The following is a 20,520-nucleotide window of genomic DNA, read 5'->3' as shown; positions in this document are numbered from 1 at the left end:
GAGGAAAGGCACACCGTCGTCCTCCGCTGACTAACCCACGCACGACCTTCGCTAGGCTGTCAAGCGCGATTGCGAACGTTCATGGACGTGCCACGCCGCATGATGCGTCTTCGCTGGCTTAGTCGCCGTACTGAGGCGCTCTATATTTCCCCACTACGAACTCTAGGCGCCTCATACGCCACTGCTGCGAAAAAAGGCGGCAAGAAGGAGCAGGGTAAGTACCAGGCGACGTTGCGTCTTCCTCAAACGCCATTCAGTCTACGCGCGTTTGCGAAAGATCGCGAGCCTCGCTTTCGCAAAGCCACGACAGAGAATCTGTACGAATGGCAACGTCGCCATCTAGGTGGTGATCAGCGCGATTTCGTGCTGCATGATGGCCCACCGTATGCGAACGGGAGTCTGCATATGGGTATGTACAACCTTGTGCACTGACACCAGGCCATGCCCTCAACAAAATTCTCAAAGATATTATCTTGCGTTTCCAGGTTTTGCAAGGCCGACGTGTCCAGTACGTAACCTACATGACTTACGCCTCTAGCTACATGCCTGGCTGGGACTGCCATGGTTTGCCGATTGAAATCAAAGCTGTGGCTGAAGCGCGCGCACAAGGGCAGACCTCCATGACACCGACACAAATCCGCGATACAGCGCGCAAGGTGGCATTGAGAGAGTTGGATAACCAACGTGAGATGTTCAAGCAATTCGGTATCATGACCGATTGGTCGGATAGCAACTGCTACCGCACGCTTTCGTTTTCCTACGAACTGGCCCAGCTCCGCCTGTTTGCTAAGTGCGTCGAGCGTGGCTTAATCTACGAGCGTTTCCGGCCTGTGTACTGGTCTCCATCTACGCAGACAGCCCTGGCCGAGGCGGAGATTGAATACGATGAGCATGTGAGTCACAGTGTGTACTTGCGTTTCCGTCTTGAGCCATCTACTTCGCTACGTACATTGCTGGGCACTCTCGCTGAGGAACCTATTTCTATGGTGGTGTGGACTACGACGCCATGGTCCCTATTTGGCAATATGGCCCTGACCATCAAGGCCGATGCTGTGTATTCGATTGTGCGTACGTCGACCAATGAGCTCTTGCTGGTTGCACAGGATCTTGTTTCTTCTCTTTCAAGTGTTTCGTTAGGCCGCGATACCAAGGCGCCACGTACTCACCTTGGTGCCTTGGACGAGGTACTGACGCTGCCTGGCACAGCGCTTGTTGGATCTACGTATCGCTATCCTTTCATGGCGCCCGACGCTGTGCGATATATTACAGCGGCTGATTTTGTCACCACAGAGTCCGGTACCGGTATTGTTCACAGTGCACCAGCGCATGGCCAGGAAGATTATGAGGCATGGCGTGACTCTGGATGCCTTGAGTCTTATGGGATTACATCGCCTGTGGACCACCGCGGAGCCTTTGCCTTTGACAGTAAGCATGGCGCTACGCCTGCTATTCAAGACGACATTCAATCACTCGAGGGACTTCTAGCTTTGGAGGAAGGTACAAAGAAGGTGCTAGAGCTCCTGGACAAGTACGGCATTCTGCTTGGCGAGCAATTGTATACACACAGTTACCCCATTGATTGGCGGACCAAGAAGCCTATTCTCACTCGAGCTACAGCACAGTGGTTTGCTGATTTGAGTCAGACACTCCCCGATACAAATGCGGCGTTGCGTGACGTACACTTTGTGCCACCCACAGGTGAGCATCGGCTACACAGCCTGGTCTCGCGTCGCTCCGAATGGTGCATCTCGCGTCAGCGTGCATGGGGCGTCCCTATACCTGTGGTGTACGACGCAGAAACGCATACGCCTCTGGTGAGCGTGGACAATGTAGAGCACATCATCGATGTGATGGCATCGCATGGCTCGACCGATGCATGGTGGACTCTGGACGCCGAAGCCTTTGTTGCACCCGCTCATCGTGTCCCGGGAAAATCATGGTATATCAAGGGCGATACACTTGATGTATGGTTTGATAGTGGCTCTTCCTGGGCTGTGTTGCAGCAGGCACTAGGAGAACCACTCTGCACGTCCGAACCGTGTGCGGACGTGTACTTGGAAGGCTCTGATCAACATCGTGGATGGTTTCAGTCCTCGTTACTTACGCGTGTCGCTGTTTGTGGACACGGCACCAAAGCACCATATGCCAACCTTGTTACACATGGGTTTGTGGTGGATGAGTCAGGACGAAAAATGTCCAAATCGATTGGCAATGTGATTGCTCCGGAGGCGTTCTTGCAAGGGGACCCCAAGAAGCCGAAAGAATTCCCCGCGTTAGGTACCGATGTCTTGCGTTGGTGGGTTGCCAAGGCAGACTACACCAAAGACATTCCTATTAGCACCCTCATCATGAAGCATGTGAGCGATGAAGTGCGCAAGCTTAGGAACACGGCCCGGTTCATGCTGGCTAACCTGAATGACCTCCCACGTGAATCCATCCCACCACTTTCCCCGTCGACAGCCAGTTTGGTATGTAGCGTACGACTAACCGCAGATGGACCGATACACCATGCATGAGCTGTACAAATTGGAGCGCACGTGTCGTGAAGCGTATCGCCAGTTCGATTTTGCTCAAGGTATGTCGATCACTGTCTCATCCTAGTCACCCGCAGTCTGCTGGAATTTGCGACCAAGACGCTATCGTCGCTCTATCTGGATATCGTCAAGGATCCGTTGTATGCTGGCTCTGAGGCCGATAGGCAAGGTATCCTTTACGTCCTTGACCATGTGCTGCATACTATGACGACCCTCTTAGCCCCTATCTTGCCACACTTGGCCGAAGACATTGCATGGTACCGACGTGGGGCGCAGGCCGATCCTACGCCGGCGGAGATGGAAACTATGCCCTCCTTTTTCCAGCAAGGATGGCGCCCTGTTGATGTCGTATGGCACGACCCTGCGTTGGAAGCCCAAGCCCAAGCGCTTTTACGTATGCGTTCTGACATCTTTGTCCTCATGACGCATTGTCAGAAAGCTGGTCACATAAAGGCATCGTCTGAGACGGCTGTGGATATTTATCTTCCTTCTTCGCACCCACTGTGGGCTGTGTGTGAAGCACATCAGGCGCAGTTGCCGGATCTTTTCCAGGTCTCCCATGTCCGTCTCTTTCCCGAGGAGGCTGCGTTCCACGCACATTTGCGCGCTGACAGATGGTCCCAAAGCTTGACAATTCACAACACGCCCATCCAACTACGTATGCAAGCATCGCCACAGCACAAGTGCCCACGGTGCTGGAAGTACCACAGTGATCAACCGGAGACATTATGTGCTCGTTGCGATGCTGTGCTCTCACCCTAAGGATCATCATCCGTCACGATCCTTTCAAAGGCAAAGCCTAGGTACAATGCTGTCGAGTCAGTATCCATGTACATACTGCAGGCTTCCCACATGGCAGGCGGCATAGCGGGCGTGACAATACCTGCTGCTGCCATGTTGGGGTCAATGACTTGCATTCGCTCAAGTAGCTGTCGTAGGTTTTTGTTCGCATACCCATCACTTAAAATTTGGTCGAAGCGTGCCTTATAGATGAGCTGCATGCCGTATTCTTTCGCGAGTCTGCCTGTCAGTCATGTCCTTCCTTACCTCTCAAACGTTGCCCAATCTACGACGTACTCAGGCACATCATCCACAGCATCTTCGAGCCAGAAGCGGTACTTGTTGCCAAACGGTTTCTCACCCGACTCATGCCGCTCCTCAAATTCGATGCGATAATTTTCGTTCCCAAAAGACAAATCTGTGACTTCTGGCTGCGCGTCCAAGCGTGCAAAAAGCGTTTCCTCGTCAGGGATGGTACCAATAAATGTACCACCTGGGCGAAGCCATTTGGATACATTGGAGAGCATGGTACGTGCGCTTTCCTCGGTATCCCAACCGTAATGAAGGCAAAATTGCATGGTGACTGTATCGAATTTAGGCTCTAGGAGCGCCATCGGCACCACGTCTTGGAGGGGTCGCTAAGGTGAGAGAGCACGTTGTACGTACGCGGAAGCAATCGAAGGTGAAGAAATCGGCAGGCCAGCGGTAGTTCCCTTCTTTGTAGCGATCTTGGGCTTGTTCGACCGAAATCGTAGCCAAATCGATCATGACCATATGAGCCGGTCGCTGACGATCCCATTTGCGCAGATCGCCGCCTTTCCCACACCCCAAATCCAGGACCCGCCCACCTTTTCCTCGTGTACCTGAGGAGTGTGCATACATAGCAATGAGGGCCGACTTGATCCAGTTGTTAAAGCGTTTCAGGGGAATGATCGGCGAGTACTCACGCGCGTCGCGGCCCACTTCGCGACGCTGATTGTAGTGCATGGCTACCATGCTTGAGTCACCTGTTTCCGAGTCCTGGCGCTTACGACGTACAGGGAGCTGAAATTCCTGCGTATCATCACGTAGAGGGTTGCGCGAGCGTCGCTTGAACTGCTCGATCTCGTCAGAGGTAATGGGGACGGCGACGCTCTTAGGCTCTGAGACGCGCCATGTTGGTGCATACGGGCGTGGTTTGGAGGATGAGGAAGCCTCGCTAGCATGCTCAGCCTGCGATATAAGTCGCCTTTCCACGTACCTGATCCTTATGCACGTCGAAGGACTTGAACGTATCAGGGTCCTTCAAGGGGTCGTAAGCCATGCTGGACGTTGCGTGTCAAGCCCGATCGACTTGCCCGCCCGATGCACTCACTACTTGACACATCTCCCCCTCTCGCATTGTGGGGCTTGAGTGTGCCTGACAGATGGATGAGTTGGAAGACCACACAGCGTTGTTTTGGGCGTCATGCAAGGGTATGTATTGTGAATTCTCACCATGTAGCTCTATCTCCGTCGCCGTTTGCTATGGCGGAGGGGTACAGCCTCACGCATCTTATGAATGCCCTGGCTGTGATGGATCCTATGATGGACGCAGGTATGGACTATCCACACCACCGCCTCCCTGCGAAGGAAATGTCCACAAAGGTGTTTATGTCCTACCCGAATGAGCTCTCTGTGAAAGACTTGTGTTGGATATTCGACCGACTGATGGCGTGTGAGGTATGTCGTGCGCCGTTTCGCTGATCCGCAGATGGAATGGTTACGTGGTGCTGCGCTTGGGCAGACTATATATACATGTACCTACTTTCATGATCACGTATTCCCTGGAACGACACCCTCGAATCACTGGAGCTACCAAGTCCTATCGACCTACGTCCTCGCCTCCGTGAAATGCTGCGCCATGCAATGGCACGAATTGTCGCATGGCCGTGTGCTCGACGTACGTATACTTAGCACTGACCACAGGGTGAGGACTATTCTGGTGATCTGGGTGGCATTGACTTGCCTGACGGCGTGGATGTCTATGCATTGGCGTCCCAGCTGGACAAGGCTTGTGCCGTCGTTCAAGCTCATACCGACGGCGCCGATGTTTCTCTTTTCACGCGTCTGCTCTTCCGGAAAGTATGTGTATGCACTCTCTAACCACAGAACTGGCTTTTGTGTCTGCATGCGTTTATGCAGGAGGTCTGCGATCCTGTGGAAGCAGGGACTTTCTTAGATGAATGTGCCAAGCAGTGGCGATCCCTGCACCACGCGGAAGCACCGAACCTTTTGCCACTGCAGGAGCCCGCATTGCAGGAGGCGCCAACGCACTTGCATTACTTTTTCCACATCACTCTCAGCCGCAAGTTTTCCTCGCACATCCCGCTGCGTCCCCTCCCGCTTCCTGAGGCGGCGCCAGTTTGGGAATGGTGGAATCACATCCTTCTTACGCAGATGCCGCTTCTGCTTCGGTTCCTGGCCAGCTCGAATGTCATGACATGGAACGTACGTCCAGGTTCTACTAACGCAGACCTTCTTGGCTTGCACGTTTGGGCTGTACCAATCGCATGAAAAAATTCCCTTGGTGCGCTCCCTGTTGCAGGTATGTGTTGTATGTGCTTACCGCAGGGCTTTATATCGAATGGCCACACCTCAGCTGGCGGCACTCGGCCGCTGGAGCACCTATCGCACTGCCTCGTGGAAGAGCTAAGTGGCATTTGCGTGGAAGATATGCTTGTTCAACTCGAATGGTATCAGCAAAAGTACGTCGACTCTGACTTACCGTAGGCATACATCGTCTCGTGTGGCCACCGACACAACACGCTTCCTCTATCGTTTTGCTGGTGTATGTTTACCATGTCGCTCACTGCAGCTCTTTGCACAATCCCTTTCGATCATGGGCAGCAATCATCCGCGCCAAAAACGTCAGCTCAGTAAAGGCTATGCAATCTGGGCGGACTTGATGGACGATGTACGTCGTATGGCACTAACATTCCTAGGCTGCGAATCTCGGTGGAGCCGTCGCCCAAGCGCTTCCGGTACGTGGAATGTGATCTTACGCAGGGTGTGCCTCCGCATGTCTTTCTGGCACCAGTCCAGTTCGTTATGTTGTCCAACATGTGGCGCTCCATCGGAATGGGCTTTGATTTGGCATTGTATCATGACGAAGAGAAAGCCGTGATGTACTGGCTTCTCGCGCAGGTATACGAAGAGCACCGCATTTTGGCCGACAAGTTCGTCGAGTCACCAGGCCTTGTGTGTATGCGTCACTTTGTGCAAGCGCGTAAACATATCTGCCTAGCATACTCTTTGCTTTTCCTGTTGAAGCATGATGGAGGCGATACCGATTATGCGCGGGCCGTGTTCCGCAGTCGTGTAAAGTGGCTCAAACGTCCAGCATGGTGCGCCAAAGCGCGACTTCGTCTTGTGTCGACCCAGGAAGCCCAGGATGTGCACCAACTGTGGCAGGATTGGCGCACGTTTGCCTCCCTGTCAGCGGTACGTACTAGCACGAGCCACGAGTCCGTGGACCTCCACACCGACACGACTACGCTGCGCGTTTTGCTCTTGCAGCAGCTTCAGGCAGCTACACGGCATTCTCGCGAGTTGATCAAGCTTCGTGTCCACGATCCATGGATCGCCTTATCTCGTCGCGAGCAGTGTGCTTTGGACCAAGAGCTGTTCAATATCAGCGTCTCACTGAGCGCATGGATTCGACAACATACGTCGTTGCCTTCGCTGTCCACGTGGACACCTACCAAGCATCCATGGTTCCCCGCGCCTATGGAACTATCGCTGTACCACGGTACGGACGTAGCCTAACGACCCTTTTTTCTGTGTGGATCGCTCCTGCTCCCAACGATCACGGCCCCAGGCCCATGCACTGTCCAGGAGCAAACTCCCGATACCCAAGCCATGGACCAGGTCGATGGCATAGTAAAAGTTGGCATTCGCTGAGCCCGCATAGAGCCATAGATAATGGAAAGCAGGGAAAAGCAGTGTCGTGTAGGCGAACAGCAAGCTTGTCACCATGGGGTATCGAAGGTCTGCGGTGGTGAGTCGATGTGTACGTACAGTCCGAGAGGCGTGGATAGAGCAAACTCCATAGAGCCAAGTACGCGGCTGTATCGCCGACCGATGGGTACATCGAGAACAAGCTCGCAATGCCCGCCAGGAACGTCGTGGCAAAGAGAGGGTCTGATCGGTACTTCATGGTAATCGGGATCATGTACGTCCACATGTGAATGTTGACGACCGCGAGGAAGAACGGCCGGAAATGCGTGAACATCTCCACGAAAAAGTACCATGTCAATCCCGTCGTAGGAAGCAAGTCATCTGCTATGACACTGCGATATGAGTCTTCGTATACGTACCGGCTTCCATACACGCTTCGCACGAACGTCAAACTAGCGTCGCCAGCCAGCATGGCAGCGAGGATCAATCCTGCGATACTCGTCCACACAAATGTGCGAAGAGAGGCGCGCATGCCGTTCCACTACAGGTAAGTCACCTCGTACGTACCCATGCATCACTTTGCCGCAGCCCAAAGGTCGAGCGCCAAGCTCCAAATGCTGCATACGTATCACATCCCAACAACCACAAAGCAGGGGTAAGGAGAAGAGGCGTCGTAAATAACAAGCAGTTAAGTGTATGCACAAATGCCATCCAACGTGGCGATGCCTCTACAGCTTTCAGAACCGAGAGCACGGTAAGGCATGTACGCAGTGAGCTCATTGTCTTCGCCACACACGCACTGATGGCATAGGGATTGAACAAGAAGCTGCGGTTAGCAGAAAACGAGACGTACCAAGCCATCACACCCAGTGGAAACCACGCGGAGTAGGCATGCGTAGCATGCCGAGATAGCGCCATGGCAATTCGTCCCAGTGCGAAGCCTGTCACACCATCCATCACAGCCCACAAGAAGGCCGAGCGGATAGGATCATCAATGCAGGACCGAGGGATCAAGAAGAGCAGCGGTGCATGGTGATAATTCAAAGAGCTCCATATATGCGCGGCATCAATGTCCAAATCATACAACAAATGCCATTGTTCACGCACTGGCCATGTGAGTGAGTGTTCGTGTACGTACACAGAGACAAACGATCCATCGGGGTAGCCAGTTCAGTGCGATTCACAAGCATTTCGCCCCAACCACTGTACCAGGACGCACATAGACGCACAGCTATGCCCACAAGAAGCAGGGCCACACATCCTTGGCCTACACGCTTCGTCATCAACGCCGTGGGGTTCGCAGCCGCGTAGGAGACAGTGTGTATGTGTGTGCGCACGCGTGGCACGTGTAAGATGTGGAGGGTATGCACCCCGCTCTGCGCTCGAGGCCGCGGTTGATCCATCGTTCCCAGCGTGTGTTCGTGCTGCTGACCGTGGCTGCGATGAATTTCTTGTTCAAGCATAAGCCACGGACACCTACGGACATTGCCAGGATCCTCAAAGAGCTATGTGTACGGCTCGGTGCCAGTGAATCGCCGGACCGGACGTGGACCTTGGTCGAACCTGCCCTGAGCATGGACCAGAAGCGCAAGGTACGTACGTGGCTGCTTCTAACACGATCAGATTCTTGATGAATTCTGGTCCGCACTTCAGCAAGCGAAGATTGTATTGTATGGGGAAGAAGGTACGAGGGCCTCCTACTTATCTAGATCATGATCCCGTTCCAGAGCATGTTGCCCAATTCGCTCAAGAAGTATACCAGCTGCAGCTCATGATGTGCCTCCTTGTTGTGCTGCCACGTCTTGAGTTTGAGGTACGTGCTAGTTCTCTTACCCAAGACACGCAAAGACATTGTCCAGGTGTTCATTGCGCTGCTGCAGCGAACGATCGGCGCTCGGCGGCCGACGGTAGAATATATCCGCTCGAATCCTATCATTGTGCATATGGCTTTCCATGGGTGGGTATGATGCCTGTCTGACTGGCAGCTATGACTCGCAGGATGTTGCATTGAATACTGGTATGATCCTGCATGAAATGGTACAACATGAGACGCTAGCCAAAATTCTTCTGTATTCAGACGAGTACGTTGATTCCGACTCACCTTAGCCTCTCTCTCTTTCCTATTTACATCGAAACGACGCCTTTCAGTGTCTCCTGTGATGCGTTTAAAAACCTCCGTGATGCACTGATTTTGCATCGGACTATGGCCGCTGAGTTTCTTCAGCACAATTATGACCGCTTCTTCACGATGTACACGCAACTTCTCCGCTCGGAGAATTACGTGACACGACGACAATCTCTGAAGCTTCTCAGCGACATCTTAGTCGACCGTGTGCATTATGCGACGATGATTCGATATGTCTCCGACGAAGAGAATCTCAAGAGTACGATGAATGCCCTGCGTGATCGCAGCAAAAATATCCAGCTGGAAGCGTTCCATGTTTTCAAGGTACGTCGCCAGGCCACCTCTTACCGCAGGTTTTTGTGGCCAATCCGAAAAAGACACCCGCCGTCGAAGCGATTCTACGGCGAAATCGTGATCGGCTTTTGAGTTTCCTTCAAGGCTTTCTCCAGGATCGCACAGGTACGCTGCTACTTTCTCCTCACACCAGACGAGTCGTTCATCGACGAACGTCAGTACATTATTCAAATCATCAGGTTGGTATGCTACTGTATGGACAGTCCCTGGCTAACTACGACAGTGCCATGCCAAGCAAATAGAGGCCGTGCATCTTACATATGCGTCCAATCCACTTGGTCTCGTACTTGCTCGCCATGGACCGTAAACGCAATACGAATACGCAATCGCAATGCTGCCGCGCCGACACCTGAGATGCGCATGTCTTGCGTCGCGACGTCGCCAGGCTGCACTGTCGCACTCGATAGCGCAAACATCTGTAGTTGTTGTGATTTCGGGACGGCCGCTTGCAATGACAGCCCTTCCACCGCAGCCCCATCCGTGGCCGTAAATCGAGCTTGCACTTGCACACTATCGCCTGTTTTCTCGACCGTAAAGGCGAGCCGCAGGCCGTGCCGGTGGTACGCCTCGCTCTCTGGCTGCGAAGCCTGCTGCGGTGCCGGCTCCTCGCTAAACAAGTCCAAGTTTTGCATCGCCTTGGTCGTCTTGGAAACGTCTGTGCTGGTCGACGCGGGCGTGTCAAACAAGCCCAGGATATCGCTGTGACTAGCTTTCGACCTCGACGCGGGCTTGGCTGGTACGCTGGCCGTCGTGCTGCTCTCTCCACCAAATAGATCCGCTAGCAAATCATTGGTGCTCTGCTTGGGCGCGGCTGCCTCCTCCACTGTGCCCTGCATATCAAGCAGGGCCGAACTGGCTGCCGGCGCCGAGCTCTTTGCATCGGTCACTGTCTCTACGACCAGAGGCCGCAACTCTGGGAGTGGCATGACTTCCAGCACACCATCGCGAATCGAGGCGCGCTTGAGCAGCGCGGTATATTCAAGCGCACGTTTTTGCACTTCCACATCGATGCTCTTCTCGTAGTGCTGCAAAATCGACACAATACGAGCTTGCTGCACCTTGTCATGCATTCGCGTGTGCAACTTCGCTAGCGTTGTCAACACATACTCACGCGTATTCTCAGTGGCATACACGGAATCGAGCAACGATGCCAACAAATCCACCACCGCTTCCGGTGATACGTCATGCGTCACACCATCAACGGTAATACGGCCCATCTCCAGCAGCACGTCACTGTATTCACCCATGACCCATACGGCCGCCAACGTCTGACTCGCTTGAGACATGTCCGCATGTAGCGCAGCATACAGATGCTTGACGGCATACTCTTGCAGCTCTGGCGTATGGCATACCAAGAGGAGGAAAGAGGCCAGCACATCTTCCCGGATATAGTTGCCGGCAAGACGCAGCACTTGCAACATGGTGTCCATGTGCCACTGCTTGTTCGGTGCGTATCGTTCTGCTGCGATGCAGATACGAGTCGTCAATGTCAACTTGAACTCATTGTCTGCCACTTCGAGGAACTGCAAGAGCTCGCGCATTAGCGCTTGCACTGTCGACTCGTTGATCAGTGTATAGGTTAGTTCTAGCGCACGTCGGCGGATAGAGATGTCTGCATCACGCAAGCACTCCAAAATCGTGGAGCGATGACGCTGCACGGCATTGGTATCAATCGATACCACCTTGTTAAGTGTATTGAGCGCCACGTAGCGAATGTTGTTGTCATGATTGCCCAGGAACTTGCCCAGGATATTAATCGCCATTACACGTAGCGCCGAATCCGCGCGAATCTCCAGAATGGTGAGGACACACTCATACAAGATGCTGTTGCCCACAGTCTTGCTTGAGTCGGTGTTCGTGGCTACCTGGGCAAGGATATCATTGATCGATTCCGAGACTTCCACGCTGTCTCGACCCAGCAAGCGCAGGAAACGAAGGATCTTGGTCTGCAGGAAAGGATCCGTGACACCGGCCACGTCGTGTTCAGGCGAAAAACTGGTCGTCAACAGATTTCGCAGCATGGCAACCAAAGCGGAAGTGGCCTGACGTTAGTAGCGATGTACGTACTCGGCGGAACAACGGGATGACATTCGAGTCCGTCTCACAGATCTGAATCGCTAAGCTCAAAGCACACAAGAGCACACCATGGCTCTTGTCACTCAGCAGCTGCAAAGTACGTTTCTGGAAATGGTCTACCAGGTCAGGCACTTTGCGAATGATGCGCTTGGCACAGAGCGCTGCTTTCTTGCGGATATACGAGTTGGAGCTGCCCATGAGCTTCTCGACTTCATTGCACAAATCGCGGGACATTTCTTCCGAGGCAATGTTGGCGAAAGTACACAAGGCCAAACCCACGACAAACATATTGGAGTGATTCATATCACTGCTGTTAGACCGCATATTGCACGTACTTCTTTAAACCATTGGTAATCAGCATGAGCACCTGCGCATTCTCGTCTAGGAGAAGCATAATGCCTAGGTACCCAAGGCGCTTGTCTGTAAAACGTGGCGATGCAACGAGTTTCAGGCACTCCATCTGGCCAAAGTGCGCCGGGTAGCCAAGCATATGAATATACAAGAGTTTCGAGAGGTTGTTGTACCGCATGTACGCATCATCATCCTTGAAGGATGTACGAATTGCCGCGCTCTCTTTCTGCAGAAGCGACCGCTCATCTGCGAGCGTTTTGCATGCACGCACGCCTTTAATGAGCGCGCGCAGGTTATAGAGACCCGCACTCGCCATCAGGCTGCCGAGACGCGGGTCCAGCGCAGCAACCTGCTGCTGCTTTTGGAAAAACGTCGACATGATGTGTCCGTTAACACAGCTCGATCGCGTGGATGTGTACCAAAGCAACAGCGCCCGCGCCTGGGGCGTCCTTCCACCGGTGGTTCATCACGTGATACAGTACAGGGTCAGGCGCTACGCGAGACACTATAGAGGGTCCGTGCCATTGCTGCCGAGCGGATGGGCCACAGGAGAAGGACGTGGGGCTAGTCCGTCTAGCGATTCGTACTTGCGGAGGTGTACATTGAACAAGCACAGAATCACAATGGCTTGAAGTAGAGCTACCACGTAGAACACGAGGTACGGCGCCGTAGATACATAATAACTGAACACCAGCGAGAACAAAAAGGGACCGACAATGGATCCAGCCAATGTGCTCAGGACGGCCCATGCACCGAAAAGGCGGCCTGCTCCATCCGTTCGGGGGTTCACGGCCATGCCCAGCGAGCTGATGGCCGAGCCGATACCGCCGCCCAGTGATGTGAGCACAACGCCCAACAGGAACACAGTAGTGGTGGTCGCATGGGCCGTGATAATCGCAGCAAAGGCTGTCAGCGCAGCTGAGCCCAGAGCTATGCGCATATCCATCTGGCTATCGTGAATAAGCCGAAGCTGCTTTTCGCGCTCGCGCCACTTCTTTTCCAGCTTGACATCGGCCGCCGACCATTGCGACGGCAAAGGCGCATCACGCGAGCATCCGCGGTCGTCCAGAAGGTCATGGATATTTTCTGACGCAAGGTAAGCGCTGTCTTGTGGAAGAACAATGGATTTGGGCATGTGATGCAGCAGCTTTACCAACAAAGGCATCACCAACGTGAGTGTAAGCATGCGCGTCACAGCGGTGTAGCTTAAAAAGTAGCCAACCTCGCGGGAGTTCCATCCAAAGATCAACTGCACGTACTGTATTTTGAGTGGCACTACCGCAATGCATGCCGTCTCTGTAGCGTAAGCAATAGAAAGGAAGAACAAGTTGGTATCCCAGCCAGGCTGATAAGCTTGATCTCCCATGCGTTGTGTGGACTGCGATTCGACCAAGGAGTAGTCAGTGCGGCGTTTGGGTAGCAAGAAATACAAGCTTTGGAACGACGTGGAGAGGGCCGTCGAAACACGTTGTCGCCATCCAGAAAAGCCGGGCCCCGCTGCCTGCACGGCCGCTTCATGTTCTTCCACAGCTTGGCGGCGTACGTCTGGTCGCAGACTCTCGGGTATAATCGGCGAGACGACGATAATCAAGGCATATATACTTAGAGCAGAGAGCAGCGAAGTGACTAGCGAGCCTGTCACAGAGGTTAGGATACCACCCATGGTGGGCCCAATGGCAATACCAGCGAATAGTGATCCAGTCATGAGCGCAAACAGCTTGGAACGTGTGCCGGCAAACGTGACGTCTGTCAGGTAGGATTGCGCCATAGCGGTCACCGTACCTGTGGACCCAAACAATCCCTCAATGACGCTGCCAAAAATCAGCGTCTGCGGACCGAACGGCAGGCTTGTCACAGGCACAATGGCGACCAGCACAGTGAGGCCGCAATTGATTACGGCGCCGCTGATGGCCAGCGATAGGATGGTCTTGCGGCCATGTCGATCTGACAGACGCGACCAAAGACCTGTCGTAAGGGCCGAGCCAATACCTGCCGCCACAAGCATCTGCAATTGCAGCATAGCGAGCTGACTCTGTGCTGGCACAGAGCGGCGGCACTCGGTGGAGGGGACCTTGGCCAACGACAAGCTACCAGTGCTTCGCGGCGTCGTGCTCACGCCCATCGATTCGCACGTAATGGAAAGCATCAACTCCATACGTGGTGCGATAATAATACCTGTAGCCACAGAAAAGAAGAGCACTATCGGCAGCAACCACAATGGACGTGGACGTCGCCATGGTGGCAACGTGCGTAGCCATGCCAATTCATCCACTTCATACATGGCTTCTTCCGTGCCATGCTCAGCCTCCTCGCCCTCTGTCATATCCACAGGGACGTAATCAGCCCCAGGGAGTTGCGAGCTCATGTGCGGCATATGGGGCACGTCCTCGCCTTCATGCAGCCGGCCAGCCACACCATCCTCGCCCATGGTGGTGAGGCCCAACCTTGTTCGCACCTCCACATGGCACGTGGGTTGCGACTGTCTTACACCCATAGGCTCTTCGAGCACGCTTAGTTTTTATATCGACACCGATGGCCATGAAGGATGTCTCTCCGCTTCAGCATGAGGACGACATGGCAACGATCGTCAATGACATCCAACATATGCATGTATCCCCTGAAGGCGATGTGGACCCTGACCTCTCGTCGGACGATTATGAGTCATCGTCGGATGACGAAGCTCTGGAAGAGGTAGCGCCCTATGCTTGCGCCTACTGTGGCCTAGCGGACGTCAACTGTGTGGTGAAATGCCTGACATGCTCCAAATGGTACGTGTTCACCTGACTGATGGTAGGTTCTGTAATGGCCGTGGAAAGACGACCTCTTCTCATATTGTCACGCACCTGGTACGGGCGCGGCATAAAGCTGTGATGCTGCATCCTGAGTCACCACTGGGGGATACTGTGCCCGAGTGCTATACATGTGGCTCCAAGAACCCATTCCTTCTGGGCTTTATCCCTGCGAAGGGCGATGCTGTGGTGATGCTTTTATGCCGAAATCCATGCAATTATGCAGCGAATACCAAGGATGTGGACTGGGATGCGTCCCAATGGTCGCCCCTCATTGAGAACCGTTCTTTTCTCTCGTGGTTCGTGAGTATACCCTCTGCAAAACAGCAGAAGCAGGTTCGGCCTATCACCGCCCAGCAGATCAGCAAACTTGAAGAACTTTGGCGTGAGAATGAAAAGGCGACATTGAAAGACGTGGACAACCCCGACACGGAAGAAGAGCTACCCAAGACCCTGTTGCAGTATGATTCGCCGATGCAGTACAACTCGATTCTGCGATCTCTGCTTGCTGTGGAAGAAGCGTACGACCGCAAGCTCAAAGAAAGCCTTGTACAGCACGACATTAGTGTTCGTTGGGAGCCGGAGCGTGGCGGGAACTATCTAGTATGGCTCCGCATGCCGCAACTGGAGAGCGGCGAGATCCGTATTGCCATTGGTGATGAGCTTTTGCTGAAGGGTGCTGGTACGATGGGCCAGCCATGGCAAGCGCGTGTCATTGTCGTGCGGTTTGCGCCCACCAACTCCATGGAGGTGGCATGTGAGGTGCCTGGCCAACTGCGCCCGCCTACGGACAGTGTATCGAATTTCACGGTGGAGTTTGTATGGATTGGCGTGACGTACAAGCGCATGAAAACCGGTCTCAACAAAATGACCAAAGACGCCTCTTGCATGTCGCCCTATATCCAAAAGAAGCTGCTCGGCTTACCTGCTGGTCCTGAGACGCTGAAAAGCGAGCCGCCTCGGACGATTGTGGTACCTGGCCTTCCGTCTTTGAACCACAGTCAGGTAGCGGCGATCAAAGCTGTGCTTACGCGCCCTCTTAGCCTCATTCAAGGCCCCCCCGGCACGGGTAAAACTGTGACGAGTGCCACGATTGTATATCATCTGACGCAAATGAATCGCGGCAAAGTGCTTGTGTGTGCGCCCTCCAATGTGGCTGTAGACCAGCTGACGGAAAAGATTCACAAGACCGGCCTCAAGGTGGTTCGTTTGGTCTCTCGCATGCGCGAAACGATCAGTTCCAATGTACGATTCCTGGCTCTTCATGAGCAAGTATCGATCCTGTTGCAGGACTCGGAGATCTACCAAAAGCTGGACACCAAGAAACGCGCAGGCGAGGCCACCCTGAAGGACGAGGTGCAGATGAAAAAGATCATTTCGCGCATCGAGCGTGATCTGCTGGACGCTGCTGATGTCATTTGTACGACGTGCTCCAGCTCGGCTGACAACCGACTTCGCCATTACGAGTTCCAGTCCGTGCTGATCGACGAAGCGACGCAGGCCGTAGAGCCGGAGTGTCTGTTGCCGGTGGTGCATGGCTGCCGTCAGCTTGTGCTGGTGGGCGACCACCAACAGCTGGGCCCTGTCGTCATGCATCGCAAGGTGGCAAGTGCCGGTATGAACTTGAGTCTGTTTGAGCGGTTGGTGTTACTCGGCAACCAACCTCGCCGTCTGGAAGTGCAGTACCGTATGCACCCCTGCTTGTCGGAATTCCCTAGCAACATGTTCTACGAAGGCATGCTGCAAAATGGTGTCACGGCGCAGGAGCGACTGCGCAAGAGTGTGCCCATTCCGTGGCCTGTGCCTACCTTGCCGATGATGTTTTACCAGAACCTGGGCCAAGAGGAAATCTCGGCGAGCGGTACGTCGTACTTGAATCGTACGGAGGCGTCGACGGTGGAAAAAATTGTTACATTGCTGTTCAAGGCGGGCGTGCAGGCCGAGCAAGTGGGCGTGATTACGCCGTATGAAGGCCAGCGCAACTTTATTATCAATTACATGCAGATGCATGGCAGTATGAACAAGGACATGTACCGGAACATGGAAGTGGCCAGTGTCGATGCGTTCCAGGGCCGGGAGAAGGACTATATCATTGTGAGCTGTGTGCGGAGCAACGACCGGCTGGGCATTGGGTTCTTGAGCGATCCACGCCGTTTGAATGTCGCGCTTACACGTGCGCGCTATGGCCTAATTGTCGTCGGCAATCCACGTGTGCTTTGCAAGAATGCGTTGTGGTACCATTTGCTCGTCCACTTCAAAGAGCGGCAGCTGCTTGTCGAAGGTCCGCTGTCCAACCTGCAGCCTTCGATGATCCAGTTCGGCCCGCCACCGAAAGAGAGACGCCGCGAGACGCCCATGCAGCGTGCGTCGGAGGACACGCCGGGCATCAATGATTCGCTCGCGATGGACCCTGTGCGAGCTCCCTTCCGAGGGCCGGCCAAGGTGCCTGGGTCGATCCGCGGGGATTTGTGGGGCGAGTTGGGTCTCGATGCACGATCCTTGTCGTACAACCAAAGCGACCGATTCAGGAAAGCCCCACGAGGTGGGGATAGAGACGACGATCTGGATAGCCTGGACGGCTACGAAAGCCAGCCGTCTCTCGCCGATCCCTTGGACTTCCCCACGACCGATGCCTCCACGCAAGGCGGTCGCCCGTCGTTTACGCCGTTTACATAGCCGCCGCCCCGTAGCTCGTTTTCACATGGGTTTTCTTCCACCTCCACATTGAGAAACGCCGAGGACCATCAAGCTGGGGACGTAGCAACGTTCTTTGCCCCACTACAGTCATGGTCCAAAACAGTGCTAGCGAGAACAAAACCCTGTCGAATGCCCAAATTCTGACGTCCGAGTACCCTCCTTCGACGGCGAAAATGCCCTATACCGGCAAGTACGTATGCTAGGCAAGCTCACCTTCACAGTTTGTACAGCTGGGTCGTCTCGAACCCGTACGGTGTTTCCGAGGAAGAAGTCGCTTACTACCGCCTTGATGGAAAAGCGATCAAGTATGTACGAGTCTAACTGACATGAAGTCGCCGCCATGTACAAGAAATGGCCGGTGAAATTGCGTACTTCCTGCGCCATCGGCTGGGCTTGCAGCGCGGTGACCGCGTAGGCATTATTTCGCCCAATTCGACCCTGTACTGCCCTGTGGTGCTGGGTATCTTGCGTGCAGGTTTGACATGTGTGACGCTGAACCCCATCTACTCCTCAGAGGAGCTGCTGCATCCTTTGAGCGACTCGGACGTGAAGGCCCTTTTCGTGCACCCTGTGGCTTTGCCGACGGTGCAAAAGGCCTTTTCCACTTTGAAGCTTTCCAAAACCCTTCCGAATGGACAAAACCGGATTTGGATTATGGACGATGTGGACTGGAGCAACCCGCAGCCAACAGGCGAGCGTGACTTCCGTCCTGTACTGGAGGCGAAGGAGCTGCCTGTCGAGACTGTGTCGCCGACGGAAGACCTGGCTTTCATTGTGTACTCTAGTGGCACTAGTGGCAAGCCCAAAGGTGTGATGCTGACGCATGACAACCTCATTGCTGGTACAGATACATTCATGTTGGTCAATGAAGGCGAGTTTGGGCCGGGTCACACGGCCGTCGGCGTGCTTCCGTTCTTCCACATTTTCGGCCTAAACTTCTATACCATGACAACATTCCTGATTGGTGTACATGTCGTCGTGGTCCCGCGCTTTGATATCAATGTGTTCTGCGCGGTGGTGCAGCGTTTCCGATGCAGTATTGCGATGGTCGTCCCGCCCATGGTCCTTGCGTTGGCGCGCCACCCTGTGGTGGACAAGTATGATATGAGCACACTGCGTGTGTGCTTGTGTGGCGCAGCGCCGCTCGGTCCGGAGCTGTGTGATGAAGTACAGAGGCGCCTGCCGAATGTGTCCATGGCGCAAGGCTATGGCTTGAGTGAGACGTCGCCTGTGCTCCTGCGTGCCCCTGCCAAGGTCCATCGCAAGCACCCTGGTATGGCCGGTCGCATTGTGCCGCATATCGAGCTGCGCCTTGTCGCGGAGGATGGCCGCGACGTGGGCTTTGAGCAAGGTCATAACGGCCAGCCTGGTGAAGTGTGGGCGCGTGGCCGTCCGATCATGAAGGGCTACTTGAACAACCCGGAAGCTACGGCGGATTGCATGACGCCTGATGGTTGGTTCAAGACGGGTGATGTGGCGATTGTCAAGGATGGCAACTTCTACATTGTCGACCGTACCAAGGAGCTGATCAAGTACAAGGGCTTTCAGGTCTCCCCGGCTGAGCTGGAGGACCACTTGCTGGGCAACCCGAACGTGGCGGATTGTGCAGTGGTGGGCCTGTACGACAAGGGGCAAGCTACAGAGCTTCCACGTGCGTATGTCGTGCCGACCGCTAGCAAGTTTAATCTCAAGTCCAGCTCGCCCAGTGAGAAGGAGGCGTTTGCCAAGAGCATTGCCGACTGGCTCAACAACCAAGTGGCGAACCACAAGAAGCTGCGTGGTGGTGTAGAATTGATTGATGCCATTCCCAAGAGTGCGTCCGGTAAGATTCTTCGCCGATTCTTGCGTGACCGTGCCAATGGCAAATAAATAGTCACAATACGCACATCTTTCATGTCCTCCTCCATGTAGTGGTCCGTGCGCCCGTTCGGCGCTGCCGGCCGAGGACCTACGCCTCGTGTGGAGACGGCGCCCCAGTCTCCCTCGTAATCGCTTTCATGCTCCTGGGGTGGGCGCGGGTTTCTCGATCCATCCAACACACGCATCCCCGTTTCTTTAGGCCGTTTCATATCATGTCTCCTTCTATGAAGGACCTTCCATCGCTTTTTGAGCGGACCCCTGTCCCTACGTTCCCCAAAGCGGCAGCTTTTGTGCGCACGGCGGCGTACGTATCTCTTTTTGTGCTGACGTGCCTAGGTGCCTGATTATCGGTGATGAAGTGCTCAAGTGCGTGGCAAGGTGACTTACGCAGTGGCAAAACGCACGATACGAACAGCCATCGCGTACGTATTTGCATTTATACTGACAGCCAGATGGCGAAGTTGTGCTTTGAGCTGGGGTTGGACATGAAACGTGCGTAGACATGCGCTGACGCCAGGTGTGGAAGTGATCCCCGATGACGAAGACGATATGTACGTACGACTATACTGACAATAGCGTCGAAACAGCTCGTCGCTTGGTACGTGCCTCATGCGCTGACGTCAGTCTTCCAAGTACGACTGGGTTATTACCAGTGGCGGGTACGTCACTCATTCGCTGACGTCGCAGCATTGGACCCACGCCAGACGATATCACGTATGAAGCACTGGGTAAGGCATTTGGCGAGGCGCCTTTAGTCTACCATGAGGAAACGCTACGGCGAATGGACATCAGCGCGCAAAAGCTGGGCCGGGCTCCCGCCACAGGCGAAGCGCGGGAGGCCCAAAAACGCATGGCGCTCTTCCCCCAAAATGCCGAAGTCATTTTTCCTACGGAGCAGTTCTGGGTGCCTGTGGTACGCATGAATGGCAACGTATGCATCTTGCCTGGCATTCCCAGCTTGTTTGAAAATTTGCTACTGGCCATGCCGCCATACCTCAACCTCGATCCCTCGGCGCCGAAACCCATGCGCCGCTTG

At 54.3% G+C, this 20,520-nt stretch overlaps 10 protein-coding genes across 10 annotated transcripts; 6 read left to right on the top strand and 4 right to left on the bottom strand.

Moving 5' to 3' along the window:
* Positions 1-81: 81 nt before the first annotated feature.
* On the top strand, positions 82-3,296 carry Malapachy_3580 (isoleucyl-trna synthetase; the record flags this gene model as incomplete). The annotated part of the gene is made up of 5 exons (XM_018138046.1): positions 82-409; positions 439-508; positions 539-2,468; positions 2,494-2,575; positions 2,602-3,296. The coding sequence occupies 5 exons, from the start codon at positions 82-84 to the stop codon at positions 3,294-3,296; spliced, it is 3,105 nt and encodes a 1,034-aa protein (XP_017994102.1).
* Positions 3,293-4,617, bottom strand: Malapachy_3547 (rna (guanine-n7-) methyltransferase; the record flags this gene model as incomplete). The annotated part of the gene is made up of 4 exons (XM_018138015.1): positions 3,293-3,554; positions 3,582-3,952; positions 3,981-4,526; positions 4,555-4,617. The coding sequence occupies 4 exons, from the start codon at positions 4,615-4,617 to the stop codon at positions 3,293-3,295; spliced, it is 1,242 nt and encodes a 413-aa protein (XP_017993949.1).
* A 103-nt stretch (positions 4,618-4,720) lies between these two features.
* Positions 4,721-7,100, top strand: Malapachy_3581 (hypothetical protein; the record flags this gene model as incomplete). Its single annotated transcript, XM_018138047.1, has 11 exons — positions 4,721-4,769; positions 4,798-5,015; positions 5,047-5,235; positions 5,262-5,417; positions 5,445-5,783; positions 5,809-5,880; positions 5,907-6,040; positions 6,066-6,123; positions 6,151-6,249; positions 6,278-6,316; positions 6,342-7,100. The coding sequence occupies 11 exons, from the start codon at positions 4,721-4,723 to the stop codon at positions 7,098-7,100; spliced, it is 2,112 nt and encodes a 703-aa protein (XP_017994101.1).
* A 40-nt stretch (positions 7,101-7,140) lies between these two features.
* On the bottom strand, positions 7,141-8,515 carry Malapachy_3575 (gpi transamidase component pig-u; the record flags this gene model as incomplete). Its single annotated transcript, XM_018138041.1, has 7 exons — positions 7,141-7,161; positions 7,200-7,324; positions 7,353-7,624; positions 7,652-7,773; positions 7,800-8,058; positions 8,086-8,338; positions 8,371-8,515. 7 exons carry the CDS (start codon positions 8,513-8,515, stop codon positions 7,141-7,143), a joined length of 1,197 nt encoding a protein of 398 aa, XP_017993986.1.
* Positions 8,516-8,674: 159 nt separating this feature from the next.
* Malapachy_3562 (mo25 protein) lies at positions 8,675-9,925 on the top strand (the record flags this gene model as incomplete). The annotated part of the gene is made up of 9 exons (XM_018138030.1): positions 8,675-8,824; positions 8,856-8,916; positions 8,942-9,045; positions 9,071-9,189; positions 9,218-9,313; positions 9,339-9,681; positions 9,711-9,816; positions 9,845-9,865; positions 9,915-9,925. The coding sequence occupies 9 exons, from the start codon at positions 8,675-8,677 to the stop codon at positions 9,923-9,925; spliced, it is 1,011 nt and encodes a 336-aa protein (XP_017994058.1).
* A 40-nt stretch (positions 9,926-9,965) lies between these two features.
* Malapachy_3542 (ap-1 complex subunit gamma-1) lies at positions 9,966-12,517 on the bottom strand (the record flags this gene model as incomplete). The annotated part of the gene is made up of 3 exons (XM_018138010.1): positions 9,966-11,753; positions 11,779-12,094; positions 12,123-12,517. The coding sequence occupies 3 exons, from the start codon at positions 12,515-12,517 to the stop codon at positions 9,966-9,968; spliced, it is 2,499 nt and encodes an 832-aa protein (XP_017993946.1).
* A 126-nt stretch (positions 12,518-12,643) lies between these two features.
* Positions 12,644-14,566, bottom strand: Malapachy_3573 (mfs general substrate transporter; the record flags this gene model as incomplete). Its single annotated transcript, XM_018138039.1, has 1 exon — positions 12,644-14,566. The coding sequence occupies one exon, from the start codon at positions 14,564-14,566 to the stop codon at positions 12,644-12,646; it is 1,923 nt and encodes a 640-aa protein (XP_017993990.1).
* A 104-nt stretch (positions 14,567-14,670) lies between these two features.
* Malapachy_3558 (atp dependent helicase) lies at positions 14,671-17,603 on the top strand (the record flags this gene model as incomplete). Its single annotated transcript, XM_018138026.1, has 2 exons — positions 14,671-14,906; positions 14,933-17,603. The coding sequence occupies 2 exons, from the start codon at positions 14,671-14,673 to the stop codon at positions 17,601-17,603; spliced, it is 2,907 nt and encodes a 968-aa protein (XP_017993894.1).
* A 110-nt stretch (positions 17,604-17,713) lies between these two features.
* On the top strand, positions 17,714-19,493 carry Malapachy_3565 (4-coumarate- ligase; the record flags this gene model as incomplete). Its single annotated transcript, XM_018138033.1, has 3 exons — positions 17,714-17,814; positions 17,846-17,929; positions 17,957-19,493. The coding sequence occupies 3 exons, from the start codon at positions 17,714-17,716 to the stop codon at positions 19,491-19,493; spliced, it is 1,722 nt and encodes a 573-aa protein (XP_017994063.1).
* A 203-nt stretch (positions 19,494-19,696) lies between these two features.
* On the top strand, positions 19,697-19,984 carry Malapachy_3571 (hypothetical protein; the record flags this gene model as incomplete). The annotated part of the gene is made up of 2 exons (XM_018138038.1): positions 19,697-19,788; positions 19,852-19,984. The coding sequence occupies 2 exons, from the start codon at positions 19,697-19,699 to the stop codon at positions 19,982-19,984; spliced, it is 225 nt and encodes a 74-aa protein (XP_017993989.1).
* Positions 19,985-20,520: the final 536 nt, after the last annotated feature.

Source organism: Malassezia pachydermatis, assembly GCF_001278385.1.
Source record: "Malassezia pachydermatis strain CBS 1879 chromosome Unknown scaffold1, whole genome shotgun sequence".
NCBI lineage: Eukaryota > Fungi > Basidiomycota > Malasseziomycetes > Malasseziales > Malasseziaceae > Malassezia > Malassezia pachydermatis.
The sequence above is the reverse complement of the archived record's forward strand: the minus strand, read 5'-3'. Positions and strand labels throughout refer to the sequence as shown.